The sequence below is a fragment of the Gopherus evgoodei genome, chromosome 10 (assembly GCF_007399415.2).
Source record: "Gopherus evgoodei ecotype Sinaloan lineage chromosome 10, rGopEvg1_v1.p, whole genome shotgun sequence".
NCBI lineage: Eukaryota > Metazoa > Chordata > Testudines > Testudinidae > Gopherus > Gopherus evgoodei.
The window spans coordinates 66,215,579-66,243,075 of record NC_044331.1 but is presented as its reverse complement, the minus strand read 5'-3'; the positions used below and the strand labels follow the sequence as shown (position 1 = coordinate 66,243,075).

Here is a 27,497-nt window from a genome sequence, read left to right as displayed (position 1 = left end):
TGATTCCCACCCAATACTCAAGTCTTGAAAGTCTAACAAATAAGAGTCTAAACAAAAGGTCAGACTTGTGGAGTTGCAGAGAATTTGGCCCAAAATACTTAAAATTTTACTATTTTCAAACAGAGTAAACTCATACTTTTTTTTTTTAAAAGGGTTTGTAATCTAACTGAAGCATTGTGCAGATATTGCCAATTCATTTTGCAGTAATTATTTATATATGCATTCAAACCTCTCCCGCCTAAAAATCCAATGATGTAAAACAAAAGAAAGTAATGGTAGGGTAAAGAAATTCCATGCAGTGACACATGAAGAGAATTGCATCTTTTCCTTTCTATAAACAAAGGGTTATTTTTGTAGTTTCGCAATTCATATTTAAATATAGAGTTCCAAAAGTAATAAATACCTACCCTTATACAGTCCTTTTCATCCCCAGAACTTAAAGCACTGCACAACATTTCTTGAACTGACTACATATCATATGATCACACATTAAGCTGCTTTCTTGTCACTTTCAAAACTGACAACTGCCTGAGGTGTTGAAAGTCTGAACTTTCACACTTAAAATTTTTTTTTTCAAACAAAATCTTATGCAGTGATAATAGCACCTTCCATCTTTAAAGTGCTTTACCACGTATTCTACAGATAGCTTCTTTTCCTCAGCTTCCCCTAAGTGATCTGTCAAAGGTCAGAGGGAGGCAAAGTCAGGCTGGAATCAGAACTCAGGCCCTGGTACCTCATCCTATGCTCAGTTTACTTGTTAGAAAGGTAACTTAAAAACATACCCAATCAAAACACAATTAAACATTTAGAGTGCAATTTTAGTCCCACTGTAGTCAATGACAAGAGGGCCCAGGATTTCACCTTATAGAGCAAACATTATTAAACAAAAACTAATCAAGAAAAATAACTATAAATTATGTATAAACTATTTCAATATGAAAACTGTAAATACTGCAGTTTATTCTCTAGCCTTTTCTAGCAATGTATGAAATTAATCAGAACACATCTCTGTAGAAATCTGAGCAAGTTTAAGAAAAAATTAGAGTCTCTCTTCTTTAATATGATTACCAAAACAAGTAAAATCTTCAGAGTTGGAAAGTTACTCAGAAAGTCTCTTTAAAGAGTGAAAATTGCACACAGCTTTTGAGCCACTTAATTTCTGAATTTCAAAGTCAGAGGTGCCGTTGTACATATGTTTCTGGAGGGGATCCCACACTGCTTGCTGGGCTCAGAATATTTGAGTCATAAGAATTTGGAGTAATTCCAACCAAGCCATCATTTTGAGGTATTTCTCCTTTCAGAAAGTCATCATCTTCATCTTCAGTTGTACGCTACGCGAAGAGAAAAAATGTTAGTGAAAACAGAAAGACATTATAGAACCTTAAATAGAGTTTCAAGCCTTAGGTTTAAATTTCTTCAACAGGAAAAGTTATCTGAACACTACATGAGATTTACTGGAGTATGTTAGTTGGCCCAGTAAAATAAAACAGTTCTAATGAGGCTCTCAGTCTCTGCTTCGTAACACAGCTAGTAGATTTCACACCACAGAGAAGCATATATCTGACCAACAGGTACATATGTCTAGACAAGTGGAGAAAAGTCTTGGAAATTTGGGCATTTCTGGTATTCATTTGCTAAAAGCGTTTAACTAATTTTCTGGCCAAAAAAAAAGTGCTGAAAACCAGAAATGTATTTTTAAATCAACTCTGAAATAATTCAAAATGTTGCAATAATACAGTCTACAAATTAACAAGATAAAGCAAGACTGTGGCGGCCAATTACCACAATACATATATACACAAGCAATACTATATTATTCACATAGCTCTAACAATGTGCTACATACTGTACAGTATACAAAGAAACACCCTCTGCCACAAAGAGTTTTCAAGATCAGTCATAAAACTCTGGCTGATCTGGAAAGTCTAGAGGCTTTTTTTTTTTAAATAAGTTCATGGCTTGTAAGCCTCACAGAGGTCATACAGTTTTAAGGAGTTGAATGAAGAGAGGTGGCTACTTGGCGGACAGATGGGAAGAGAATTCCACACGTAGATTGCAAAGTGTACGTAGACAGGAGTGGCAGTAGGAAGTGAATCAATTAGATAATGTGGAGATAACTGTTCTAGGAATACTTTAATAGATAGAACCTGGGATCATTGGCAGGACAGAGGGAAGCTTTAATAACTGTAGTTTATTGTGAGAATAGATCCAAACCAGATCTAAAAGTGGCATCCACAGGAATCATCACAGGGGCTTAATGAGAAAAAACAAACTAAATCTCTTATACTACACTGATCTCTATCTGTGCCAGCATCCCAACCCACCAGCCTGAATGTCAGCTCCTCCTTCAATCAGGAGAGAGATATCATTGTACCTGTTTGATGATTCACAGCAGTTGGCCCATAGTGCTAGCATCAGAGCACAATTATGAATATATCCACAAAAAGAGAAATCAAACAGTTATCTGAGGGCCATGATGATCTCCCATCTCCCCCACAAATTAGATAAAGAATGCATTTTGTATATACACAGAGCTTCCTGAATTCTGCACGGCTAATAATTCAGTGCTGGTTTCCCACTAACATTAAGCATTTTGTGATCCCTCAAAATGGAAGTATATTTCCCTAAGTGTCAGTTGATGCAGGATTTAAGATTATTTTCTTTAACCAAAAATAAAATAAAATAAATTCCCAGAAACCACACACACATACAAATCATTTCTGACAGAAAGGAGTTACCTTTTTAAAGGGTTTCTTAAGTTCTTGAAGATCATCAGTACTCAGCTCTTCCCAAATCTGGTAAATAGGATCAATGGTCTTCTTTGATCTGATAACATAAATTGCAGCATAGTACAAATAAATTGAATAAAGTTGCACAAGAAGTTATGAACCAGGCATTTCATTTTAATATTGTATTATGTAATTCTTTACATTTCTCTAGAGCCTTGCAGAGGATCTTATACACTTTACAGACTAATCCCAAGAACACTTCCTGTGGTAGGTAAATTATCTCCATTTCACTGATGGGTAAAGCGATGCATAGAGAAGTTATATGGGTTTTCCTGAAGAGACTGCGAGTGGTAGGATTAGGAACAGAACTCAGCTCTTCCAATTATGTATTTTAATGCATAGGCAGTGCTTCCTCAGCCAACTGTAATTGTCTTCTAGCCTGTAATCCTACCCACAGGATTTACCGGACTTCTGTCCAGCACTTTTATTCCTTTAGAGCAAGGACTTACTGCAACCCTTTTTAGGCTAGAAGATGGCTTGTGCGGAAAAATCTATTTAAGATGGTCATCTTTTGTATGTTAAAGAACCCATCTGCACAAACATTCATGGATCAAAGAATATAAGCATTCCAGGCTAGAGAGCTTCAAGACCAGCCCATCAAACTAATAAAGAAAGCCTCTGAAAACAAACCAGGTGCCATCTTGCACATGGTGCCAATCCCAGAGATGCAAGAAACTACCACTCAGATGGACCTCAGTACATTTTGTTATGCTAATATTACGAATTGGACTCATTAAAGAGGGGTAGATAAAAGAAAATTTACCTAAAGTAACCTTTTACCCATTGCAGTATGAAAGGATGGGCCCGTTTTCCCTTCCCCACACCCAAAACCTACAGAGTGCACAAACTCCAATTCTCCAGCTTCTGACAGTCTCAGTCCTACAAAAACAACTTATGTAGAACTAGAGTGTTTTCACTTATAATACAACAATACATTTTAGAAGAACAGAACAGTCACCTTGAGTATGTTCTTTAAATTTATTTTATGCAAGGCAGAAGTTAGTTTATTGCATTGGAAATCTATACCTTTTGAGAATGTAAGGATCAAATGGGAAAAAACTGTCAAGCGGGTTAGTGCAAGTCTGTACAGAATCACCCCCACTGCTGCTTCTGATGACTGGCAAAAATTGCCTGTTGTTCCTTTCAATGATGGTGTAGCAGAACACCAACTGGTATTTCCTTAAACAAACAAAAACCATTGATAAGTATAAGCATCTCTAACTACAAGGAAAGCAAATAATTTCACAAGATATTGAACTGGACTGAGACATATTACAGAAATATCCAAATTCCATTTTATGACTAACAGCAGGAGTTAACAATATAATCAGAACAAAGGGAGCTTATAAATGAAGTCTATCTAACCAATTCTACTCTCAACAGAAGTTTATTGCAAGTACAGTAATTCCTCACTTAAAGTTGTCCCGGTTAACATTGTTAGGTTGCTGATCAATTAGGGAACATGCTCGTTTAAAGTTGTGCAATGCTCCCTTCTAACGTTTGGCAGCCGCCTGCTTTGTCCACTGCTTGCAGGAAGAGTAGCCCATTGCACCTAGCCGGTGGGGGCTTGTAACCAGGGTGGACCGGCAGCTCTATTATCAGCTCCCCCTATGTTCCCTGTGCAGCAGCCGCCCAACAGGTTTTCAAGGCAGTTCAGCTGTCCCTCTCCACACTGCTATGTGCTGCTCCTGCCCTCTGCCTTGGGGCTGTTCCCAGAGACTCTTGCTTGCTGTGTGTGTGTGGCGGGGGGGGGGGGGGGGGCTAATGTCAAGATGTCCCCGTCCCCCTGCTCCAGCACCCCGCTTACCCGTTCTCCACACAGAGCAGGAAGGGGACATGGAGGAAGAGAGACAGAGCTTGGGGCAGCAGCTGCTGTCTCAACTTCCTGATCCACTTAAAAAGACAAGGCACTTAAGAGTGGGTCAGCTTACTTAAAGGGGCAGTGTGCACCTCTCTCCCCCCCACACACAGAAGGTGTGTGTCTGTCTCTGTCTGCCATGCTGTCTCCCCTCCCTCATGCTCATGCTGCCATGTTCAGGCTACATTAACAACAATGTGTTAACCCCTGAGGGCTCAGCCAAGTGCTAGTTCATCATTTAGCAGCAAGGCATTCCCTGGGAAATAACCTTCCCTCTTCCACCCTCTAACTTCACCACTTCACCCAAGCTTCAGAATCACTATAGCTGTGAACAGTATTCAACTGTTTGTTTAAAATGTACACTGTGTGTATATCTATATAATATATAGTTTTTTGTCTGGTGAAAAAAATTTCCCTGGAACCAAACCCCCACCATTTACATTAATTCTTATGGGGAAATTGGATTTGCTTGAAGTCGCATTTTTCAGGAATATAACTACAACGTTAAGTGAGGAGTTACTGTATATAACATTCTGCACCATCACAAAGCAATGAAACAGCTCTACTTAACTACAGGGTTTCATTTTATCTGGATTAGCTACAAACTGCTCTCACTCAATACATGGGTAATATTCCAACGCTGAAGGGGCTATCGTATATTATATTATACTATAATCTATAGTAATACAAACATACAAGTTTACAAAAAAATGTTAATCTTCAAAATACTACACTATGGTTATATATTCAGATTGATATGGTTCATATAAAGTTTAAACTGAAAAAATAAATAATAGTTACCTCGTAATAGCAGCGAACAAGTTAACAATGGAGGGTAAGCAAATCTTCAGAGGGTTTAGCTGACACATGACTATGCGTTCAAAATTTAAGTTCTGCAGGTAGGCCAAACCTTCAAAATAAGGATGGTGTACAATAAATATGGATTTATACAATGTTTTTCCATGTTCAAAGCACAGTACAAATTAAACTAGTGTCACAACCCCCATGAAGGTAGATAATCATTCCTACTTTACAGACAGGGAAACAGAAAGAAGTGACTTTTCCCTAAGGCCACACAGCAAGTCAGTAGCAGAGTTCTAATATGAACTCTTCCTACATTGTGCCAATCTCTCATTATGACTTCAGAGTAATAAAAGGCAAGATCATGTTTCTCCTGGTTCAGAGAATACTTTGAAATCAAGTGCAAGAATTCATTATAAAAAATTGTATATAAGATTATAAGCATTAGATGATCGACCTGCAAGTTATGCAGCATTTATTCTCGGGGTCTGCACAAACAAAGCAGCAAGATCTTTTCAGTCATATGCCAGATGATTGTACAAATATACAGTATGTGGAAATTCTAGAGTGGCTTTTGCAAATTATTCAGCATTAAGATTTTTCAGACTGAATTTAAAAAAAAAAATCAGTTCTGGCGACATCAAGCAACATATAATATTGGGGGACAGCTGGGGATGCTAACTTGTCAAGCAGCTGCATGTAAAGCAGTAGAAGGAAGCTTTTGCAGAACATCTAAAGAAGATGGAGAGAAAAAAGAAAGATAATAAGGATGTCCCCCGGCCAGGCTATTCTGTCATATAATGAGACTCTACTAATAATAATAAAATAAATGTATGAAAATTGTGATGAATGCAGAAGTCCGTAAAGAACAACACACAGAGTTCTGCAAATAGAGAACACAAATAGCATATTAAATATGGAATCCTGTTATATCACACAAGCTATTACAGATACAGTAGATGCTTAATTCATAATTAAGATTCTCCAGTCTGGCAGAGTTATGCTCAGTAATGGCCATGGCGCTTCAAGGTTATTTTGTTTCAATCAATCAAAAAATGCCCCCTAGCTCTTACACAGTACTATTCATCAGTAGACTTTCAAGCTCTGGACCAGCCCCCAGTTTAAGTTAGAACAGCAGCAGGTTGCTCTAATTTATACTCAACTGCTCACAGTCTTACATGGTCCCTTCCATTAGCCAGGATCATCAGGGCACAGGGACACTCTAGTCACACTGCATGTATCAGTAACTGAAGGGGTGGCACAGACCCACTACACCAGCTCTGTGCCACAAGGGGACCCTTCCACCAATTTACATTGATTTGCACTGGTAAAATAACAGAGCATCCACTAGTGGACCCAATGATTTTATCTGCATTGGTTTTTACTAGCTAAAAAGCAAGTTATCCAGCTTTGTATTCCGACACAAATACAAAGTCTTATGGACTTTCTTTAAAATATAGTAACTTAACCTTCCTATAATTCACTTCACCAAATTGACCATAAGGAAATTAATCTCTTTAGAGCTTGCACATTAATTGTTTTAATTTTATAGTACTGACACTTTCAATCTACTCACCTTTCCTTAAGTTTCCATCCAAAAGTTGCTTGTGGCGAAAAATTAAAGCATAAAACACAGCCTGGCACGTGGAGTAAAAAGGTCCATGAAGAACAACATCACAGTAAGCTTTTGTCCCCACATCCTGATTGTCAATGTAAACGTGCAGCCAGTTAACTAACAGATCCATGCACGCTTTCACTGTACTATAATGGAGAAACATGGTCTGTAAGAACACCATTTGAACTCATGTATGAAAGATATTTTTAAAATATTTAAGGAACTTAATGTGTACTGTACACGCAAATAAGCACAGAAAACATTTTATAAAGAAGTAGATTACACTGCCCATCTTGTCCTCTGTGCCAGCAGTTACTGAACACTCTGCAACAATATTGAGAACCCCAAGCATCAGGAAGATTAAAGTATTGGTAGGAGTGATGAGTTCATGAGAGGATCATTTGCAAAGTGGCCCACCAAATAAAAAGTTTGGAAATCTTTTTGTCTGAGTTGTGAGGCACAAACAACCAACAAGAAGAAACCTTCTGGTTCCAATGTCAAATTAGGTTCAACATTAAGTTATTAAGCCCACTGCTTTTAACAATAACTTCAGAAATCCTGAAGCCAATATCCCATACTATATAACATTTACAAAGGAAAAAAGTCTACTCAGCCATCTATTGAGCACACAAAACTACAGAGACTAATCTATGCAATGAATAGGAATAATTGCACTAAATGTCTCAGAGGCTTAGTGCAACACCTATCACACTTGAAGATGTATGTTCAAAAATAAGTTTAGGGGCTGAATGTCAGACACGTTGAGCACCCACAATTCCAACAAAGTCAAAGAGAACTATAGGTTCTTAGTACCTCTGATAAATCTGGTGTTTGATTACCTCATCCTCACCCAGCAGGCATTAATCTACATCCCATAAATACAAAACTTTTCAGAAAACTCAGAGAACCCCAAAAGGAGAACAACAAGGACATTTTAGTTCAGAGTTATGGCTCATTATCAGAGTTGTGGGAGGGGAACTGGCACACTATCTTTCCATACTTAAATCTAGTATATGCCATAAATCCTTCACTTTTGACCATATACAAAGTATAAAATATTTAAAATGATCTAGCAACATTACTTACACAATTGGAATAAAGTTAGCCCTTGCCAAGAAGCTGCCAATATAACTTCCAGCCGTCTGTCTGATCACCACAGGATTATTTGGATTCTGCAATTTTTTCCAAAGATGGTCCAAGAATGCTTCTGCAAACCCCTGCAAAACAAAACAAAAACAAAACACACATTCAAACTATTAACTCTAATGCTGATGCCATCTGTAAAGAGAGACTCCTGACACCAGTGTACTCATTTTTGGTACAAACAAACAATCAACCTTTCTGTACCAAAAGTTTACTACAAAATTTATAACTATCAAAAAAAAAAAAAAAAAGAGAGACTATGCAAATACTCCTACAAATGTTGAAAGGAATGTCCTTTGAGAATGTGCATATTTTTGTTTTTTTAACACTGTGCTGGCAAAGGAGAAAGAAAGTAAAGAGAATAGGGATAAAAATGTGCCTTTTCAGCTAGATATGGATTGGCACTGGGTTATCAGTTAAATTAATCAGCTTAACACAACTTTATCCGCTAGGAGAACAAAAAAAACAAACAAACATGCAACAGATATAATAGGAGAGGTGCACTTTAGGAAGTGCATGCTTGTACTCACCAATTTAAAGCTACAGATGTGAAACATGAAATACTGTACATGACATGAAGCATGGGTTGGCAAAATGAGCTTGTCAAAGACAGTAACCAGATCCCTATACAAGTCCTTCGTATTGTTAACATCAAGCTTCCCTATTTAAAAGAAAAAAGAGGGAAGGGGGAGTTTGTCCAGTCACAGAGGCACTTAGATTTTTCTCAAAATTACAGTTAATATTAATAAAGGAACACTGCCAGAAAGATTAGACTCCAAATGTTAGGGTCTATATACCCAGTATTAACATAAATGCTTCCTGATATTAATTTCAATTAAGTTTTTTTTTTTAAGGTTTGGATTTAAACATTCCCCAGAGCTGTTAGATATGCAAATATTGCAATTCTGTGCTAGCGCAGAACAGGCAGAAAGTGAAACTAAGTCACATAGTATCTGTGTTCCAGACGAGTAAAATACAAAAAGAAATCTGATTTTTAAATGTTCTTGCTTGTTTAATAATTGAGGCTTAGCACCACAAATGCATGATTAAATATAGCTTTCCTTCTACCAATGTCCCTTTCAGATATTTGTTCTTATAAATTTCAAGAGAGAAAAAACACAACTACTTTTCTTTTGCATTTCAATATATGATTTAAATTCCAATTTGAATCAATGATTGGTTGCGGGATAGCTATCTCTGATATATAAATAATTAGGGCTGTCAAACAATTAAAAAAGTTAACTGTGATTAATCGTGCAATTAAAAAAATTAACCACAATTATTCATGTGATTAATAGTACTGTTAAACAATGGAATACCATTTATTTAAATATTTGTGGATGTTTTTACATTTTTTAATATATTGATTTCAATTACAACACAGAATACAAACTGTACAATGCTCACTTTATATTTATTTTTTATTACAAATATTTGCACTGTAAAAAACAAAAGAAATAGTATTTTTCAATTCACCTCCTACAAGTACTGTGGGGCAATCTCTTTATCATGAAAGTTGAACTTACAAATGCAGAATTATGTACAAAAAACTGCGTTCAAAAATAAAATAATGTAAAATTTTAGAGCCTGCAAGTCCACTCAGTCCTACTTCTTGTTCAGCCAATCGCTCAGACAAACAAGTCTGTTTACATTTGTAGGAGATAATGCTGCCCACTTCTTGTTTATAATATTACCTGAAAGTGAGAACAGGCATTTTCATGGCACTGTTGTAGCTGGTGTCACAAGATATTTACATGCCAGATGCATTAAAGATTCACATGTGCCTTCATGCTTCAACCACCATTCCAGAGGACATGCATCCATGCTAATGATGGGTTCTCAATAACAATCCAAAGCAGTGCGGACTGACATGTTCATTTTCATTATCTGAGTCAGATGCCATCAGCAGAGGGCTGATTTTCTTCTTTGGTGATTTGGGTTCTGTAGTTTCTGCATCTGAATGTTGCTCTTTTAAGACTTCTAAAAGCATGCTCCACACCTCATCCCTCTCAGATTTTGGAAGGCACGTCAGATTCTTAAACCTTGGGTCCAGTGCTGTAGCTATCTTTCGAACTCTGACATTGGTACCTTCTTTGCGTTTTGTCAGATCTGCAGTGAAAGTGTTCTTAAAATGAACAACATATGCTGGGTCATCATCTGAAACTGCTATAACACAAAATATATGGCAGAATGCGGGTAAAACAGAGCAGGAGACAAAATTCTCCCCCAAGGAGTTCAGTCACAAATTTAATTAACGCTTTTTTTTTTTTTTAACAAACGTCATCAGCATGGAAACATTTCCTCTGGAACGGTGGCCGAAGCATGAAGGAGCATACAAATGCGTAGCATATCTGGCACGTAAATACCTTGCAATGCCAGCTACAAAAGTGCCATGCAAGTGCCTGTTCTCACTTTCAGGCAACAATAAGAAGTAGTATCAGAGGGGTAGCCATGTTAGTCTGGATCTGTAAAAGCAGCAAAGAGTCCTTTGACACCTTATAGACTAACAGACGTATTGGAGCATGAGCTTTCGTGGGTGAATACTCACTTCGTCGGATGCATCCGACGAAGTGGGTATTCACCCACGAAAGCTCATGCTCCAATATGTCTGTTAGTCTATAAGGTGCAATAAGGAGAAGGCAGCATTATCTCCTGTAAATGTAAACAAGCTTGTTTGTCTTAGCGACTGGCTGAACAAGAAGTAGGACTGAGCGGACTTGCAGGGTCTGACATTTTACATTGTTTTGAGTGCAATTATGTAACCAAAAAAAAAAAATCAAATCTACATTTATAAGTAGTACTTTCATGACAAAGAGATTGCACTATGATACTTCTATGAGGTGAACTGGAAAATACTATTTCTTTTGTTTATGTTTTTACAGTACAAATATTTGTAACAAAAATATACACTTTGATTTCAATTACAACACAGAATACAATATATATGAAAATGTAGAAAAATATCCAAAATATTTAATAAATTTCAGTTGGTATTCTATTGTTTAACAGTGCAAGGATTTTTTTTTTATCGTGATTAATATCTGAGTTAATTGTATGAGTTAACTGTGATTAACAACCCTAAAAATAATCTATAATTCTAATTATCAAAGTTATCATCAAGTAGAAGCAAGGGGGCATTGAGGGTATTACAGAAATTTTACAGTACCAAGACACCACAGAAGCAAAGTCGAAGGTAAGGCAGGAAAAATAAATACATAGGGCCAACTGAGCATAAACAAAAAAGATCAGACAGGAAAAAGAGAAAGAAGGGGCTCAAATCAACAGATGAAAGGCCAGATTTTCTTCGCTGTTCTGACCCTTTGTACCAGTTTAGCAGCACAAAGTGGCTGAAAAGCCAATGGCTCTCCCCAGCTGAGGAATTCCCCAGATTCCTCAGACAACACAGCTGGCTCCTTTACCTGTCTCATGTGGCTCCTGACATAGGGGACGTGTCAGGCTGGGAACAGGGTGGTGAGTTAGTCAGAACTCTACTGCTACTGCACTCCAGCTATTCTCAGCAGATGTATAGACAGTTGCCATACTTAAGAGTACAACTAACGAGACTGCTCAAAAGTACACTAGGGCTGGTATAAAACAGGTCCCAGCATCAGGGAGCCAAAACTGGCTTCTTTGCCTCATCGTCCAACTGCAGCTATGTCCAGCAGATATTTGTCACAGCGTTAAAAAAAAAAAAAAAAAATCTAGCCTATATTATGTTGCTGGGAGAAGAATTTTACAGCTGAAAAAAAAGATTCTAGAGGACCAATCCTGCACTAGCAGAACTCTTATTATTATACTTAATTACTAACAAAACAACAGGCTCAGGTACATTATTACCATCTACATGGCAGATATCTTTAATGTAAGAAAACAGAATGTTCATCAAAATATCCAAGCGTTCTGCTAATGGATGGGCCATCACGTCACTCCTACTGAAGGTATCTTTGTTTTCTTTTGTTTCTTCATCTTCCTCCTGTCAGATAAAGTGGCAGTTAAAAAGCTCTCATATGTACTATACAACAAAGACTGTCACTATAAATCAGTGGTTCTAAAACTTTTGAACTGGTGACCTTTCACACAGCAAGCCTTTGAGTGTGACTCCCCTTACAAATATAGAAAACCTTTTTTTAATTTAACACCATTATAAATGCTGGATGCTGACACCTCACAACCTCCAATTTGAGAACCCCTGCTATAAATAAACCAGAACATACTTTCTCTCTTCAAAGTCATACATTTAGCACTACCAATACAATTCAAAATAATCACCATCAACTATGTAATTAATTCTTGTTCAGCTTAGTTATAAGAGCTACAAGCAAATATATACAAATATTGCGTTGTTGTACTGATGATGGGCTTAAGTCAATTACTTAGTACTCTGTAATAGGCTCTAGATGTATTTGCGCATATTTTTTGTGTAAGCCCCACTCCCCTCTGAACACGAATCAATCTCTGACATAGAGAGAATAGGTTAATAACTGTCAACTCTTTTGGAATATTTACTCTCCATGGTAAATCGCCGATGGTACACCAGGCAGACTGGACATAGGTTTTTAAATGGGAGCTACACCCACACAAATTATCAATGTAATGTCAGCCCACAGTTTTAACTTTAACTGTAAAATTTCTTAGAGTTTGCTTTCAGATGTTCAGTGTTGTTTTAACACAAATCAACAACGGCAATTCAGTAGCTAGAACTTTTCCTTCCAATGCCACAGCATATCGTTAGGGGACTATACAGTTGGAGGTACTAACTTTCAGTAAGTCTAAGACAAAGTTGAGGCCCTGAGTTCCTTAATGTTCTCATGCAGAGGTCCTAACTAGGGCTAGGTGGCAACTGGTAATTCCATCTTGCAAAATTTCTTTTTGTTCCAATTCAGAATGAAAAGCAACATTTTCAAAAATTTCCATCAAAGTGCCACAGGAAGTCCTGGCAGGCAACCAGGTGGGGAGCCTGGAATTGCCAACTCTAGGACAGTCTGCTTGGCAGACTGCTCCACAGCCAGGGACCCTGGAAACCCCAGTACCAGGACAGTTGGTCTGGTAGGCTGTCATGGAGCTAGGGCCCTGGATGCCTTGGGAGTTCAGGCTGCCAGGAAGCCAGGGCTTCCAAGCTCACAGCTGTCAGTAAGCCAGGGAGGCTGCCAATGAGTCAGGAGCCTGGGCTGCTGAAGAGCGAGGCAAGCAAGCTGGCTGGTTTTCAGTGGAATTTTGTCAAAAATCAACATGGTCCTGTAGACGGTTTCAGTTTTGATGAAATTGCAAATTCTGACAAAATGTTTCACATAACTGTTTACAATCATCTTTATGGTTAACTCGTCCTGGGGTCCTGGCCAAATTCCACTTCTGTCATTACTTTCTACTTACTAAAATATTGCAAAGGCTAAAATCCCAAACTTGACTGAAGATTTGGATGTTTCTTAGCAGTTAACTTACAACCTAGTTATAACAAAGCAAGTTTGTACCTCATTGCCACTTTACAGGCAAAAATTAATACGACTCTCAACTGCTATTTAATTTTTTAAACATAAACATTCATTTTTAGCGTGCTTAGCCAACCATGTCAAAGAGTCCTTCCTCTGTGGTTTTTTCCTTGATATCAGAATTCTTAGCAGTTTCTTCAGCATCCTCAATATCTTGTCGTGGGGCACTAACCTGTAGTTACAGATAAGCAAAAAAAAAAAAAAATCTGATTCTTTTAAAGAAACCTTGAGTGCAGGAAAATGTAACCACACTATATTCTTTAAGTCAGATATAGATGACACTATTAACAGAGTTTGGGGGCTAAATATATGTTTTTTTCAAAAACTATGTATATAAACAAACACACAATATAAACTGCTTAAAACTTCACTCAGATACTTCCAGGAACTACATTTTCCTAATTTTCTTTAAGAGTTGGAGCGGCAAAAGGATTTAGGGCATGATTTGGTAGCTATGTGCATGAAACTGACTTTAACTAACTGAAATTAGCTATGAAGTGGATAAATGTAAAGTAATGCACATTGGAAAAAATAACCCCAACTATACATACAATATGATGGGGGCTAATTTAGCTACATCTAATCAGGAAAAAGATCTTGGAGTCATCGTGGATAGTTCTCTGAAGATGTCCACGCAGTGCGCAGAGGCAGTCAAAAAAGCAAACAGGATGTTAGGAATCATTAAAAAGGGGATAGAGAATAAGACTGAGAATATATTATTGCCCTTATATAAATCCATGGTACGCCCACATCTCGAATACTGTGTACAGATGTGGTCTCCTCATCTCAAAATAGATATACTGGCACTAGAAAAGGTTCAGAAAAGGGCAACTAAAATGATTAGGGGTTTGGAGAGGGTCCCATATGAGGAAAGATTAAAGAGGCTAGGACTCTTCAGCTTGGAAAAGAGGAGACTAAAGGGGATATGATAGAGGTATATAAAATCATGAGTGATGTGGAGAAAGTGGATAAGGAAAAGTTATTTACTTATTCCCATAATACAAGAACTAGGAGTCACCAAATGAAATTAATAGGCAGCAGGTTGAAAACAAATACAAGGAAGTTCTTCTTCACGCAGCCCACAGTCAACTTGTGGAACTCCTTACCTGAGGAGGTTGTGAAGGCTAGGACTATAACAGCGTTTAAAAGAGAACTGGATAAATTCATGGTGGTTAAGTCCATAAATGGCTATTAGCCAAGATGGGTAAGGAATGGTGTCCCTAGCCTGTGTTCGTCAGAGGATGAAGATGAATGGCAGGAGAGAGATCACTTGATCATTGCCTGTTCGGTTTACTCCCTCTGGGGCACCTCATATTGGCCACTGTCAGTAGACAGGATACTGGGCTAGATGGACCTTTGGTCTGACCCGGTATGGCTGTTCTTATATTCTTAAATTCTGTGCTTGCAAGATGGACCATAACAGGTCAAGTATCAGGTCATGTGGCCTACAATTATTACTGACACTGCACTGATGTGAAAGTTTTAGGGTCCATTTCTTAATGGTCTCCAAATCCCTGGCCAAAAAGGAGTTGGGAACATTAAGGAGGGAGCAGACACACACTTCACAGGGTGTACTCACTAACAACCTGACAGATTGATTTACACTGATGTGCTCCAAATGAAGTCCTCATCACTCAAAATGTTTTGATGAGTGAACACCTATATTAAAGCAACACAGACAGATGTTCAACACATGAAGAGCAGAATATTATAAAGATGTATCCTTGGGCCCAGATTCGAATCTCCAGTATGTGGATGCAACACACTACATAATTCAAAAAAGCCTCTGGTGATATGTGCCATTCACTCAATCCTGTAATACAAATCTTATTTTGGCATGTTCAAGACTATGCTACAGAATTTCCAAACAAAGAATAATATTGTATATCATATATGCTTCCACATCTAAGTACAACTGCACAGTTTTAGGGTGGAGCTTCAGCTCTTTAATTTTAATGTACTCGCTTTTGTAGCTTAAGACTGTGAATCCTATTTGAGTATAATTTCTGTTGAGGTTTAATATTAAAACAATCGTGTCATTGCTGGCACTTAAGAGACAGCAAGTTTCTTAAAAGATAGTTTGTTCCATACTTACATCTATCTTTAATAGCCTTTCAACAATAAGTTCCAGAATTTCAAGCCTCAGTGTTGGAAGATACACAGTAATTCGCAACAGGTTATGAACATAACATTCCTGCAATACAACATTACCATAAATATGGATTTTCCCTTGAATTCAAAGTGACAGAGTCATTTCTTTTAAGGATTTTAGAAACTAGAAGAAGCAATATAGCTACAAAATTGCCGAACCACAAATTATCTCTTATTTAAAGATTTGAAATTGATGTGAATGTTGAACAGTTTACATTTCTATCCTAACTTCCAAAGAGTTGCTAAAAACAAGTTAATATATAATCCAAACAATGTGCTTAAACAAGAAGATGAGGGCATCAGTAACTTTTGTCAATCTTTTTCATAACTATTTTTTCAAGTAAATCTAAATGTGCAACAGTGAAATCCTGCTAGTCTCCAGTCCCAGTTCCCCATCCCACCTTTTCCACCAGACTCCTTCCAATCTACTCCACCACAACCCCTAAGGTTCAGCTCATGTCTGCTCTACATTTGAATCCTTTTCCGCACTGCCTGAACCTATCAGGGGTCATTGAAAGCACAGGAGAGACAGGCTCCCTGCTCTCAGTTCATGGCCCACAGCAGCCCAGACTTGGAATTGCAGAAAAAGTACTGCTCATCTGGCTCACAGAATCTTTGGGGAGTTTAGCTGCTAAAATCTAATAAGTCTCTTCTGAGCATGTACAAACCACTCATTTTTCAAAGTTCATAACTTGGATAAATTTGGGGAAATTTTTACAGGGATAGCAAAAGGCAGAACCCGGACAAAAAGCTCTGCCCACCCCGACCCCCGCCAACTCATAGTCAAGATCTTGCTCCAAAGAATGGGGGTGATAGAGGTTTTCAAAGAACCAGGAGTTTTTAACATGGGCAAAACAACTTATTTTTTCCCTAGCCTCATTCTCAGAAACAGCTGAACTGTTCTGGCTGAAATTTAAAAAAAAAAAAAAAAAAAAAATAGCCTAAGGCAGGCACCCAGAAAGAAAAGTTCAGTTCTCATGGTTAAAGTTTTCCAAAGTTAAAAGCAACTGAAAACAAGATCTTATAATGGGAAGTATTGGGAAACCTTCATAATTGACAGTACTACTGGATCCTCCTCTCGGTGGTATGTAACAATGAAGCAACTACAGAAAAAGCATAGTTTTTGTTAAAATTACTCAACAATATTAAAATTACATTATTCAATATGGTGAGCACTAAAGCACCTGTATTAGACTATGCAATGTATCAAATGCCAAACTATGGTATTTTCTACTACTTATACATTTTAAAAAGATAGACAGTCTGCTGCTCTTACCAGCGTTCTTTCTGATTTATTAATGAAAGGAAAATTTTCCACAAGTATCGGCATGAGAAATTGTGGTGTTCTGTAAGAAAGAAAATACAGGAAGCTTTACCCAAACCAGAAGAAACAGGGAGTGCACGTATTGAATCTTTCTACAAGTGAAGTTTAGAACAAGCATTTTTCAAGAGAGTTTTATTTGCACAGCTATAGGATAACAAATTGTACAAGATGTTTCTATAGGACATTAATGTATTATATAACTTTCCACAAAAAAAATATTAATTTTTTATAAAATCTAAAGTTCCCCCACCATTATCTTGGGAGGGGCAAGAATGGGGGGGAGGAAGTTAGAAAGCACACTCTTCCATTACTTGATTCCACAGAAGCTTCTCCAACATTAACAATATCTATCAGAATCCATTATTTGGTGGGGGGAAGAGGATGGAGCGCACCATGGTCTCCTATCTACCCAGTGGATTTCCATATGGAAATCCACACTGAAGTTACTGCAACTGAGGTAAGCATTCATATTCCTCCCACAACAAAGGGTTTTCAATGCACAGCTAGAAGACCCAACAGCAGCATGGCTTCTCCTATGCTAGTAAGCTACGATTCCAAGTGGTGGTGGGTCAAGGACCAGAGTTTCACATAAACTACCATTACACACAACTGCAATCGTCTCCCTACTAAGCGAAGTAAAATCCGTTCTTTGCAGTCAGCTGCAATGATATTTTTGAGCATTCTTCCCACATTAGGGGAACATTTAGCCCTTTATACTTATTGACATATTCTTTCAAGCTACATTATGTCGGCTTTACTGTGCTGACTTAGATTCTAGTTAGTTTTGAGGACACAGAAGCCTATGTGCTGAACCTGGATTATGGTGCACACAGATGAACCCATGTGCCTATGCAGAGCCACTGAAGTGAATGGGACTGCATGAAGATGAAGGGGTCACATGCAACACACTGCAGGACAGGGACTCTGATTTGTACCTGAAGCAAGTAGAGCTAAACCGGGATTCTGATAATAAGGATCTTACCAGATCACAGTAAAGAACTGCTACACCAAAAAGAAAAGTTGAAGGTTGACTGCACAGTAAGCCTTCAATGTGTTCGGAACAATTCACATCACTAACAACTTTTGAATTACTCATTGGAATTTATTTTTCTTTGTGCTGCAATTTTTACTCTCCAGTTTTGATACTGAATACTTTTGCTAAACATACAAAAAGTATTACTACGTGTTATACAGTTTCATGGTAAAGTTCTGCTATAAGCTTGTTTGATCTAACTGGATCCAAGTTTTTATAATTAGAGATGTCACACAGTTCACAATTTCTGTAGGCTGAGGGCACAGCATACCCCAGGAGCTCCTCACATTCTTCTGTTCTCTCCCACAAGCTCCCAGTGTGCCACCCTCTCATGTCCCTCTATTTCAGGAGCTCCCTGCAACTCCCTCCACCCCATGCCTAATGCCAGGCTCTGTGTCCCCCATTCCTTCCTCCACAAGCCAGGGGCTCTGTGTGCCCCCCCATGTACCCTCTCCCCCAATTTCATTGTCCCCCATTCTTTCCTCCTTGGCAGGAACGATGTGTCCTCCTCAATCCCCTTCTTCTCCCCACACCATGGACTCTGTGTGCATCCCCATTGCCCGCAACCATCTATGTCAGGGACTCCGTGTGCCTCACATTCTCCCCTCCACTACATACTAGGGGAACTCTGTGTGCCCCCATTCTCCCTTGCCCCCTCATGGCAGGGTCTTTGTTCTCCCCATTCCCTCCGGGACCCCACTTTCCCCTCTCCATTTCCATTCCCGCCCCCAACTACCAATTCCTGCTTCCACGCCTGCCCACCCATATAGTTCCCACACCAGGACCTTGCTTCCCTCATTACCATCACTTCCCACCCCCCAATTTCCTGCTGTCCTCTTCACCCACCTCCTTGAGCCTGTTTTCCCCCACACCAGTTCCCCACACCACCACTCTCCTTGGGGTCTCTGCTTCCCCACCACCATCAGTCCTGTCTGAGTCCCTGATTCCTTACGCTTCCTGCTTCCCCCAGCACTTCTACACCATCCCTCTAGTCTCTGCTGCTTTCCCCCCCACCCCTACTCTTGCCCTTTCCGTCTCTGAGTCCCCATTTCTCCCATCATTACCCTCCCTGTACGGCTCTTTTCTCTCTTTTAAGAATGCAGACTACAGACAATCACCCTATGCAGAAAGTTAAGCTACTGCCTCTGATATGTGTAGGTGGCAGAGAGATTCCTCTGCCTGCAGCATCAGGCAGTCTGGGGGCCATGATATTTTTCTGATTCAGGCTTTTCTATTGTTCTGATTTGCATCAAAACCAATTAGGTGTGGCCATTGATGCCTAGAATAGTCCCTGAAACTCTGAAATTGATCAGATGTAGCCTTCCAACACTACTATGTTACAGACAAGCAAATACCATAAAGTTGCGAGTTTTACCTCGCTTTGCTCAATCAATTAGTTTAAATTCGCCCATTGATGAAACAAAGCTTTGTATTAACTAAAAGGATATACAAAACTGTGGAATGATATACTTACGAAGGAACATATTTTGCTATAGTTTGCAGTGCTCTATGACATGTGTTAAAATTTCCAGAAAGACCTATAAAAACAAAAAATGAGTTGTTTTAAAGAATTATTTCCCTTATCAAGTTACATGCAAGGGGCTATTCTAGGAGATAGCATAAATACATTCTGCTAGCCACTCGTGCTTTATAGTTCACCAGGGAAACTACATTTACCAAAAGTTGGCTTTTGGAGTCTCCTTACCTCCAAAGTTACTGTCCACATGTAAAATACGGTAAATACTGAACCATGATCAACCCTAAATAACCACCACCAAAGCAAGATATTATTGCAATCCCAACATCACTGATCTCCCTAGAGATCAGAGTCTAACTACATGCTAAGGAAGGCTCACATTTCAACCACAGTGTTGCACATTTCCACTTTTTTTTTTTTTTTTTTTTAACTCACTATGGGCTGAAACTAATTAAAGTATATAGAAAGATAATCATTGACTGCTACAGGAATTATACAGGCCTTAAAGGATCAGATTACTTTTTTTAAAAAAAATTTTAAGATGTGCAATATTGGAAGGAAAAAGCTCATAAGAAACTAGAGCTGTAGTTACACAGCCATCAGCAGAATTTATGCAGGAGAGTCATTGTAGACAGAGTCAACTATTGTTCATAAGTGAGTGTGAGAAGGAAAGGAAATCCGTATCTTACAAACATTTATGTTTGCTGCAGAAATTCTATCAGATAAAAGCAAGAACCTAGCAAAGGTTTTTAAGTGCCCCTCAACCATGACTTGGTTATATTTTGTTTACCTAAACCAAAGGAAAATAAACATAAATACTCAAGTTAACTTGTTTTTATAACAATCATGGTTCTAAGCCTTTGAAATACATTTCTATTTCCTATGCACTCATCTCAATACCACAACTACTGTATTAGTGGCAATGGATTAGAAGGGCCAGATTATCATGCAGATGATTTCAATGGGAGTTGTGTGCATTCAAGTGCAGGAGGTGCTAACACTTCGTACTTTTTCTACAAGAGGTCTCATTTTCCTACATAGTTTTTCAATAGCACACATCACCATTAAAGCTGCAGTGAAAAAAGTCTGCAAAAAGACACAATATACAAACATTTTTGCTAAAAGAATTAATAGAGCATACCTAAACCATGCTGCATTAATACTCACTTTCCTCATCATCATCAGAATCTGAAATATACACATCATCCTCCCTTATGGTTACTCGAGCTGACAGGAAATAGGATAATTATTACATAACCATATAAAATTTAAAGATGACAGCCTCAATGGCACAGATCAAAGCATCATTAGAAGAAAGATCTCATCTGAACTACAGCCCCAAAATTATCTACATTACACCAAAAACATAGGATGATCACAGGGTTTTTTCCATTCTGGGAGCTGGGAAGATTCTCCACATGGCATTATAGTACTAGCTTCATTTTAGTTGTGTTTTTTCATGAAAATTAGCATAAATTGTACTCTAAGTTATTATAGGAAGAAGAGTTTTTATTATCAATTTAAAATGAGTTTTCTAAAAATCCAGGTAAATTAAAGACTTTACAGTTAACATTATTCTCTACTGCATTTCAGTTGTTCAAATAAATGCACAATAATCAACATACATAAGTGACAATTACAGTAAAGCATTCTAATTTTGCATACATGTTAACCTAATATTTGGATAATGAATAAAAGATGACCACAAAAAAAAAAAAAGAAAAAAAAAAACTTACGGGGTACAAAATGTGAAGCAATCATGCGCAGACATGATCGAAGGTACACAGTCTGTGCTGACACTAGATTACCAAGAAAACCCAAATATTCTTCCACCACATCTTGACTTCTGCTCAACCATGGCAGCTTCTGTATTATTGCAAATAGCATGCTGTTAGAAACAATCATGTGAAATACAAGGACATTTTAAGAATTCAACTAGTGATCTCCAGATGTAATATCTGGATACTATACCTACCAACAAAATGCTGACTAGCTGCTCAAAGTCTTTGGTCAAATATGCAACAGAAGCCCGAAATTCCTGCAGCCAATTAATGATTTGGGCATCCTTAAAATAAATCAGACAAGATAGATATAACAAATTCAATAATATGACCTTTCAAGACAATTTCAAAGTCTTTAAAACCCAAATCAAACATGACAATTATAAACAAAGTGGCTATTTCCTTGTCTACATGTCATGAATTTCTAGAACTTCCATTAGTGTGAGTTAGACAAGATCACTGGGAGAACAGACATTTTAGTTTGAATCTACTTCTGTTTCAAGAACGAATACAGTGGCACGGTAAATGATCACACTAGTCTCACATCTAAAGATGTGGGTTTAAATTTGAACCTCAGTAAGCAAGTTTAATGGTTTTAGCCAAACTTGCATTTGTCCATATCGTTGAACCACATACAATGTAAAAATAGAATCAAAATAGAATACTGGGTGCTTGCCTTTCCCCCTCAGAATCCATTTAAGAGGATGATACTCTGCATGCAGATTTTACCACTCCTGCAGGCAAGGAACCATCTGCTTCCCTACATGCACTGTTCTCTTGTCCCTGTACAGTGCTTTCTGCAGTGCTGAAGAGGACAAGTGTGTGAGGGGTTAGTGGAGATTATGGGCACCCCAAGGGAAGCATATTGACTCTCCTAAGGGAGTCTGCCCCAGAGTCAATATAACCTCATGCTATGTTAACTCCTAAACAGAGCTCCCTCTGTGCTGAGGGATCAACCTTTTAAGTAGTGGACAGAGAACTCGCTGGCACCACAGCTCCAATGGACCTGGGGAGAACAGCCTTGGACTCTGGAGCTAGTACAGAAGAAAAGTTTTCTGCCTAGACAGCCCTGTACCGCTGACAGATCTCAGAGGACCCACAGATTCTGAGAGAGAAAAAAACAACAACAACAACACTTATTTCTTCCACAGATGGTCAATGCAAACAACACCCGCTCCCCTCACCTCTCCTCCCTCCGAAATACAGGATCAATTTAGAGGAAACTGCACACTGAGATCTTTAGTCTTCCTTCCCCCGGTCTCAGTTAAGGGTTTGGGGGGGGTTGTTTGTTTTGGGGTTTTTTTGCAGAAAGGGGCATTAGGCCTTGGAATAGTAGAGAAGCTGTAAATTAGAATTTGAATGCAGAAAGGAGATTTTCACGTCAGCGCTCCCTCATCATCAAATTTACCCTACAGGAATGGATTACACATATAAATGTATTGTTATTTTTGACAGGGGAAAACACAGCAACCTAATAATACCGCATTAGGCACACTGCAACATTCATATCACTTTGCAATATATTTTTAAAAATACTTTTGTCATCAAAAGATGGCTACAAAGCAAATATAGTCAGGCTAAATAAAAAAACACTGCCCTAAACTTGACCCAAGTTTAATTTTAACAATTAATAAACTTAATATTAAGCAAATACAATTTGCCCCACAATTACATTCAATCTCCAAGGAAAAGCCAAATCGAAATGATTGCAGACAATTTTTACCTTTATTTCTGGATCTAAAAGCTGGTGCTTTAACAACTCAAAGTCTGTAGTTTCACCCTGAGAAAGTAAACACAAACTGTTTTCTGCCATATAATACACCTAAACAATTTGAAATACTAGCTTATTCTCTACACTTTATCAATTTTGTTTTCATAGCTATCATTATAAACACTAGAAATCCCGTGAAACACAGCAGTAGTATTCATAGATTGGTTCTCAATTTTAGCTAATGCTGTTTTGTAAGAAATAACTTGTTTCTGAAAAGAGATGCTTGTAAAGTCATTATTTTATAAAATGTGATCACTCTGCACCCTCAGATTACGCTGCCTCAGAGGAGTAAAATTCTCTTCTTAAGTATATTAGGGAATCACACACTTTGTAGCTTCAATAGGCCAAGCTTATGGCACATACCAGAGGCTCCTTGTATTCATGCTTTTCACCTCATAAGGACCCTATGTGGCAACCTCTCATTCCCCTTTCTCTAAGGGACTCCCTGCAACTTCCCCTGCCTCATGCCTGGGTGTCTGTGCCCCTCCCCATACTCCTTTCCATCATATGCCTCAATCTCCCCCACCAAGGGTTCTGTGCACTCCCCATTCTAAGTTCCCTCTAAGATGTGCGGCTGCGCAGCAGGCTAAAAAGGGCTGCACAGGCAGGGAGAGGCGCCCCTCCCCTACCCCAGCCCAGCCCATCCGGAGCCCTCACCCCCAGCACTCCAACCCTCTGCCCCATTCCTGAGCCCCCTCCCACACTCCAAACCCCTGGGCCCCCACCTCCGCCACACACCTCCATATTGGTGCACATAACAAAATTCATTCGTACATGGACGTAAAAAATCGGAGGGAACGCTGTCCCCATTCTTGTCCCACATGCCAATGGCTTTGTGTGCCCTGTATCCGCATTTTACTCTCTATGCCAGGGACTCTTCTGTGTATCCCCTTCCCCCCATACCAGTTTTCCACAATTTCCCCCAATCCCAGGGTTTCTGTGCCTAATTCCCAATCTCCCCTAATACTAGGGTCCACAGTTTCTCCCTATGCCAGGGACTCTGCCTTCCATTCCCACCTTCCCCCCTCCCCATGCTCTCTGTACTTCCAGGATCCCCTCAATACCCCCCCACTAAGTATTCTGTGTGCTCCATTTCCCCCATACCAGGAACCCCTATTCTCTCCCCATTGCCAGAGGCTGTGTACAAGCCCCCATTCCACACTCCACCATCATTAGTCTTTTGTTTGGAAAATAAACCATGCTATGCTGGGAAGCATTAATGGGTACCAACAACCAGCTGTTTGACAAATGCAGTGGTGCTTGAAGCTGTAGCTGTGTTAATCAGATAGCAGGAGCTCCATCTAGCCACCATTTTTCCCCCTTCAGTTTTCTGATTTTCCCCAAAATCAACAGGGTTCCACCCACTGAGCCCTAGAACAGGTCCTGAAATTTTGGAATTTACTGGATGTGACATTCAACTCAATAGCATTTGTCTGTTACATGATAACTTGTGAAAGGCTTTCACAAGTTTGCCCAAATACCACAAAGAGAGAGGAGAGGAGAGTTGGAAGGACCCGCCTGAAGTCAAGTGGCATGTATTGGTGCAACAGAGAACTTGACTATGGCCATGTCTACATCTAAAATTTTGCAGCGCTGGTTGTTACAGCTGTATTAGTACAGCTGTATAGGGCCAGCGCTGCAGAGTGGCCACACTTACAGCAACCAGCGCTGCAAGTGGTGTTAGATGTGGCCACACTGCAGCGCTGTTTGGCGGCTTCAAGGGGGGTTCCGGGACGAGAGAGCAAACCGGGAAAGGAAACCAGCTTCGCCGCGGTTTGCTCTCTCGGTCCCGGAGCCAGCCAGCAAACCGCGGGGAAGGAGACCTGCTTGCTCGGGGTTCCGGGACCGAGAGAGCAAACCGGGAACGCCGCGGTTTGCTCTCTCGGTCCCGGAGCCAGCCAGCAAACCGCGGGGAAGGAGACCTGCTTGCTCGGGGTTCCGGGACCGAGAGAGCAAACCGGGAACGCCGCGGTTTGCTCTCTCGGTCCCGGAACCCCGAGCAAGCAGGTCTCCTTCCCCGCGGTTTGCTGGCTGGCTCCGGGACCGAGAGAGCAAACCGCGGCGAAGCTGGTTTCCTTTCCCGGTTTGCTCTCTCGGTCCTGGAACCCCGAGCAAGCAGGTCTCCTTCCCCGCGGTTTGCTGGCTGGCTCCGGGACCGAGAGAGCAAACCGCGGCGAAGCTGGTTTCCTTTCCCGGTTTGCTCTCTCGGTCCTGGAACCCCGAGCAAGCAGGTCTCCTTCCCCGCGGTTTGCTGGCTGGCTCCGGGACCGAGAGAGCAAACCGGGAAAGGAAACCAGCTTGATTACCAGAGGCTTCCTCCTTCCACGGAGGTCAAGAAAAGCGCTGGTAACTGTCTACATTGGATTACCAGCGCTGGATCCTCTACACCCGAGACAAAACGGGAGTACGGCCAGCGCTGCAAACAGGGAGTTGCAGCGCTGGTGGTGCCCTGCAGATGTGTACACCTTCAAAGTTGCAGCGCTGTAACTCCCTCACCAGCGCTGCAACTTTCTGATGTAGACAAGCCCTGAGCCTGCTTACAACTGATACACTGGCATAAAAACCCGAATACTCTGAAAATACTGCTTCTCTGCAGAGAGTTTCTGAAGGAAAACAAGGGTCCAGTCACCTTTTGGTATTTCAGCAAGACATCTGTCAACGTCCCACCAAACCTGACAGTCTTCCTTGGTGGGGAACTGATGAATTCATCTCCTCCCAACATGGTAGCGTCTGCGCAGTAAGACGAAAGATTAACAGCATGAAAACACACCTGTTAGCCAGCTGGGCTTCGACATTTCATTTATTCCCTCCCGCCTGTCAGAAATGTGCACGTCAAAGTCAGACGCGGCGCATCACCTTTACCCGAGCCTGGCCTGTAAAAAGAGCCAGAGGCGCCAGGCGGAGAAGAACTCCTCACAGACGCTCCTAAGGCGTGAAGCGGTTACAATACCCCGCTGCTCTTCAGACAGACAGCTGCCAACCTGCGGGCAGGGAAGAAACGCCCCCTCCCCAGCCGCTCACCTCCGCCAGCCGGCCGGCCCTCCCCGGGCAGGGGCCCGTCAGACTCCGCAGCGCTCCCCGCCGGGGGGGGGGGTCCCAGTTAGCCGTTGAGCTGGTACCACGCGCCTCCCTCTCCTCGCACCGCCGGCCCAGGCACTTCCATGATGCTGCCCTGGGACAGGAAAGGAGGAGGTGACCTCCCCGGAAGTGAAAACGACACCGCCCCACCCATAGAGAGGTTCGCACGGCGGCAAGAACGGAGCGCGGCGTGAGAGCTGCTCTAGCTCTGCTCTCGCTGCCCCTGGAGGACTGGCGCGTGGAGAGAGGGGCGTGGCCGCCCACTCGGAAGGCGCAGAGATGCTTAGCCTCCCGGTGCCGGTCCTCGCTTGGGCCAAGCTCAGCCTGAAGGGGCTTGAGTCTCTGTCCCGGACCGGGCACGAGGCCGCCGGCTATAGACCGGCCGTGCCTGCGCTCCGGGGAAAGGCGCTTAGTCTGAACTGGGGTCTCTGCAGTGGTGGGCAGCGCCGAGCACCTGAGACCGGAACAGCTATGTCTCCATCCCGCGGGGCGAAGACTGTAGCTCGGCTCAAGAGGCTCCTCCACCTCGGCTTCTGGGGTGGTAGTGGCAACTTCACCCAGCCCAAGGGGATCTCGGGGTTCCGGCTTTCTCCGCCGCCGGGCTCCCAGTCTGGCGGGGGTGGGGCGGTCTCAGGGCCCTCCGGCTTTCCGGGCTCCAGTTCTCCCCGTCTCGCGTTGAATCCTGCTAATAACAGCCGTTGCAGGCGCAGCATCCCCTGGGCTGCCGGTGTCCCCACCCGCTAGCTAGGGTCCCTACTGGGTCCTAGGCAGTGCTTCGTCTGCGGTGCCCGGTAACGGGACCTCAGCGTAGGAGGCGATGGAGCCGGTGTGATGACACGTATAGCAACCCTCCCGTTTTGCATTTTCCGCCACGCGACGTGACCGTCTGAGTTACTGCTCGGGACTTGCTACCGCCTGGTCCATGGGATTGCGAATCAGGAGGAATGGGATTTTTGGTCAAAAACACTCATGATTTTTTTCTTCCTGGCTAATGTGATATAATTGGTCTGTGGCAGGGATCGGCAACCTTTCAGAAGTGGTGTGTCGAGTCTTCGTTTATTCACTCTAATTTAAGGTTTCGCATGCCAGTAATACATTTTAATGTTTTAGACGGTCTCTTTCCAAAAGTCTGTGATATAAAACTAAACTGTTGTTGTATGTAAAGTAAATAAGGCTTTTTAAATGTTTAA

The 27,497-nt window shown here is 40.8% G+C and overlaps 1 protein-coding gene across 1 annotated transcript; it reads right to left on the bottom strand.

The window, feature by feature from the left end:
- Nucleotides 1-576: 576 nt before the first annotated feature.
- Nucleotides 577-26,428, bottom strand: RRN3 (RRN3 homolog, RNA polymerase I transcription factor). Its single transcript, XM_030578390.1, has 18 exons — nt 26,251-26,428; nt 25,859-25,959; nt 23,182-23,238; nt 21,653-21,742; nt 21,414-21,543; nt 20,845-20,904; nt 19,675-19,738; nt 17,120-17,189; nt 15,788-15,886; nt 13,769-13,864; nt 12,044-12,179; nt 8,737-8,867; nt 8,150-8,280; nt 7,025-7,209; nt 5,449-5,557; nt 3,816-3,968; nt 2,739-2,826; nt 577-1,331 (listed from the first exon to the last, which is right to left on the bottom strand). The coding sequence occupies exons 2-18, from the start codon at nt 25,949-25,951 to the stop codon at nt 1,173-1,175; spliced, it is 1,851 nt and encodes a 616-aa protein (XP_030434250.1). The 5' UTR covers nt 25,952-25,959; nt 26,251-26,428; the 3' UTR covers nt 577-1,172.
- Nucleotides 26,429-27,497: the final 1,069 nt, after the last annotated feature.

Excerpts from the sequence above, each read along its gene's own strand:
- RRN3 (XM_030578390.1), bottom strand. The coding sequence starts at position 25,951 with ATGTTGGGAGGAGATGAATTCATCAGTTCCCCACCAAGGAAGACTGTC. Across the intron at positions 21,743-23,181 it reads TTTTAGATCCAGAAATAAAG|GATGCCCAAATCATTAATTG; the intron begins GTAAAAATTGTC and ends ATTTATTTTAAG. Across the intron at positions 21,544-21,652 it reads AGCTAGTCAGCATTTTGTTG|AAGCTGCCATGGTTGAGCAG; the intron begins GTAGGTATAGTA and ends GCAATAATACAG.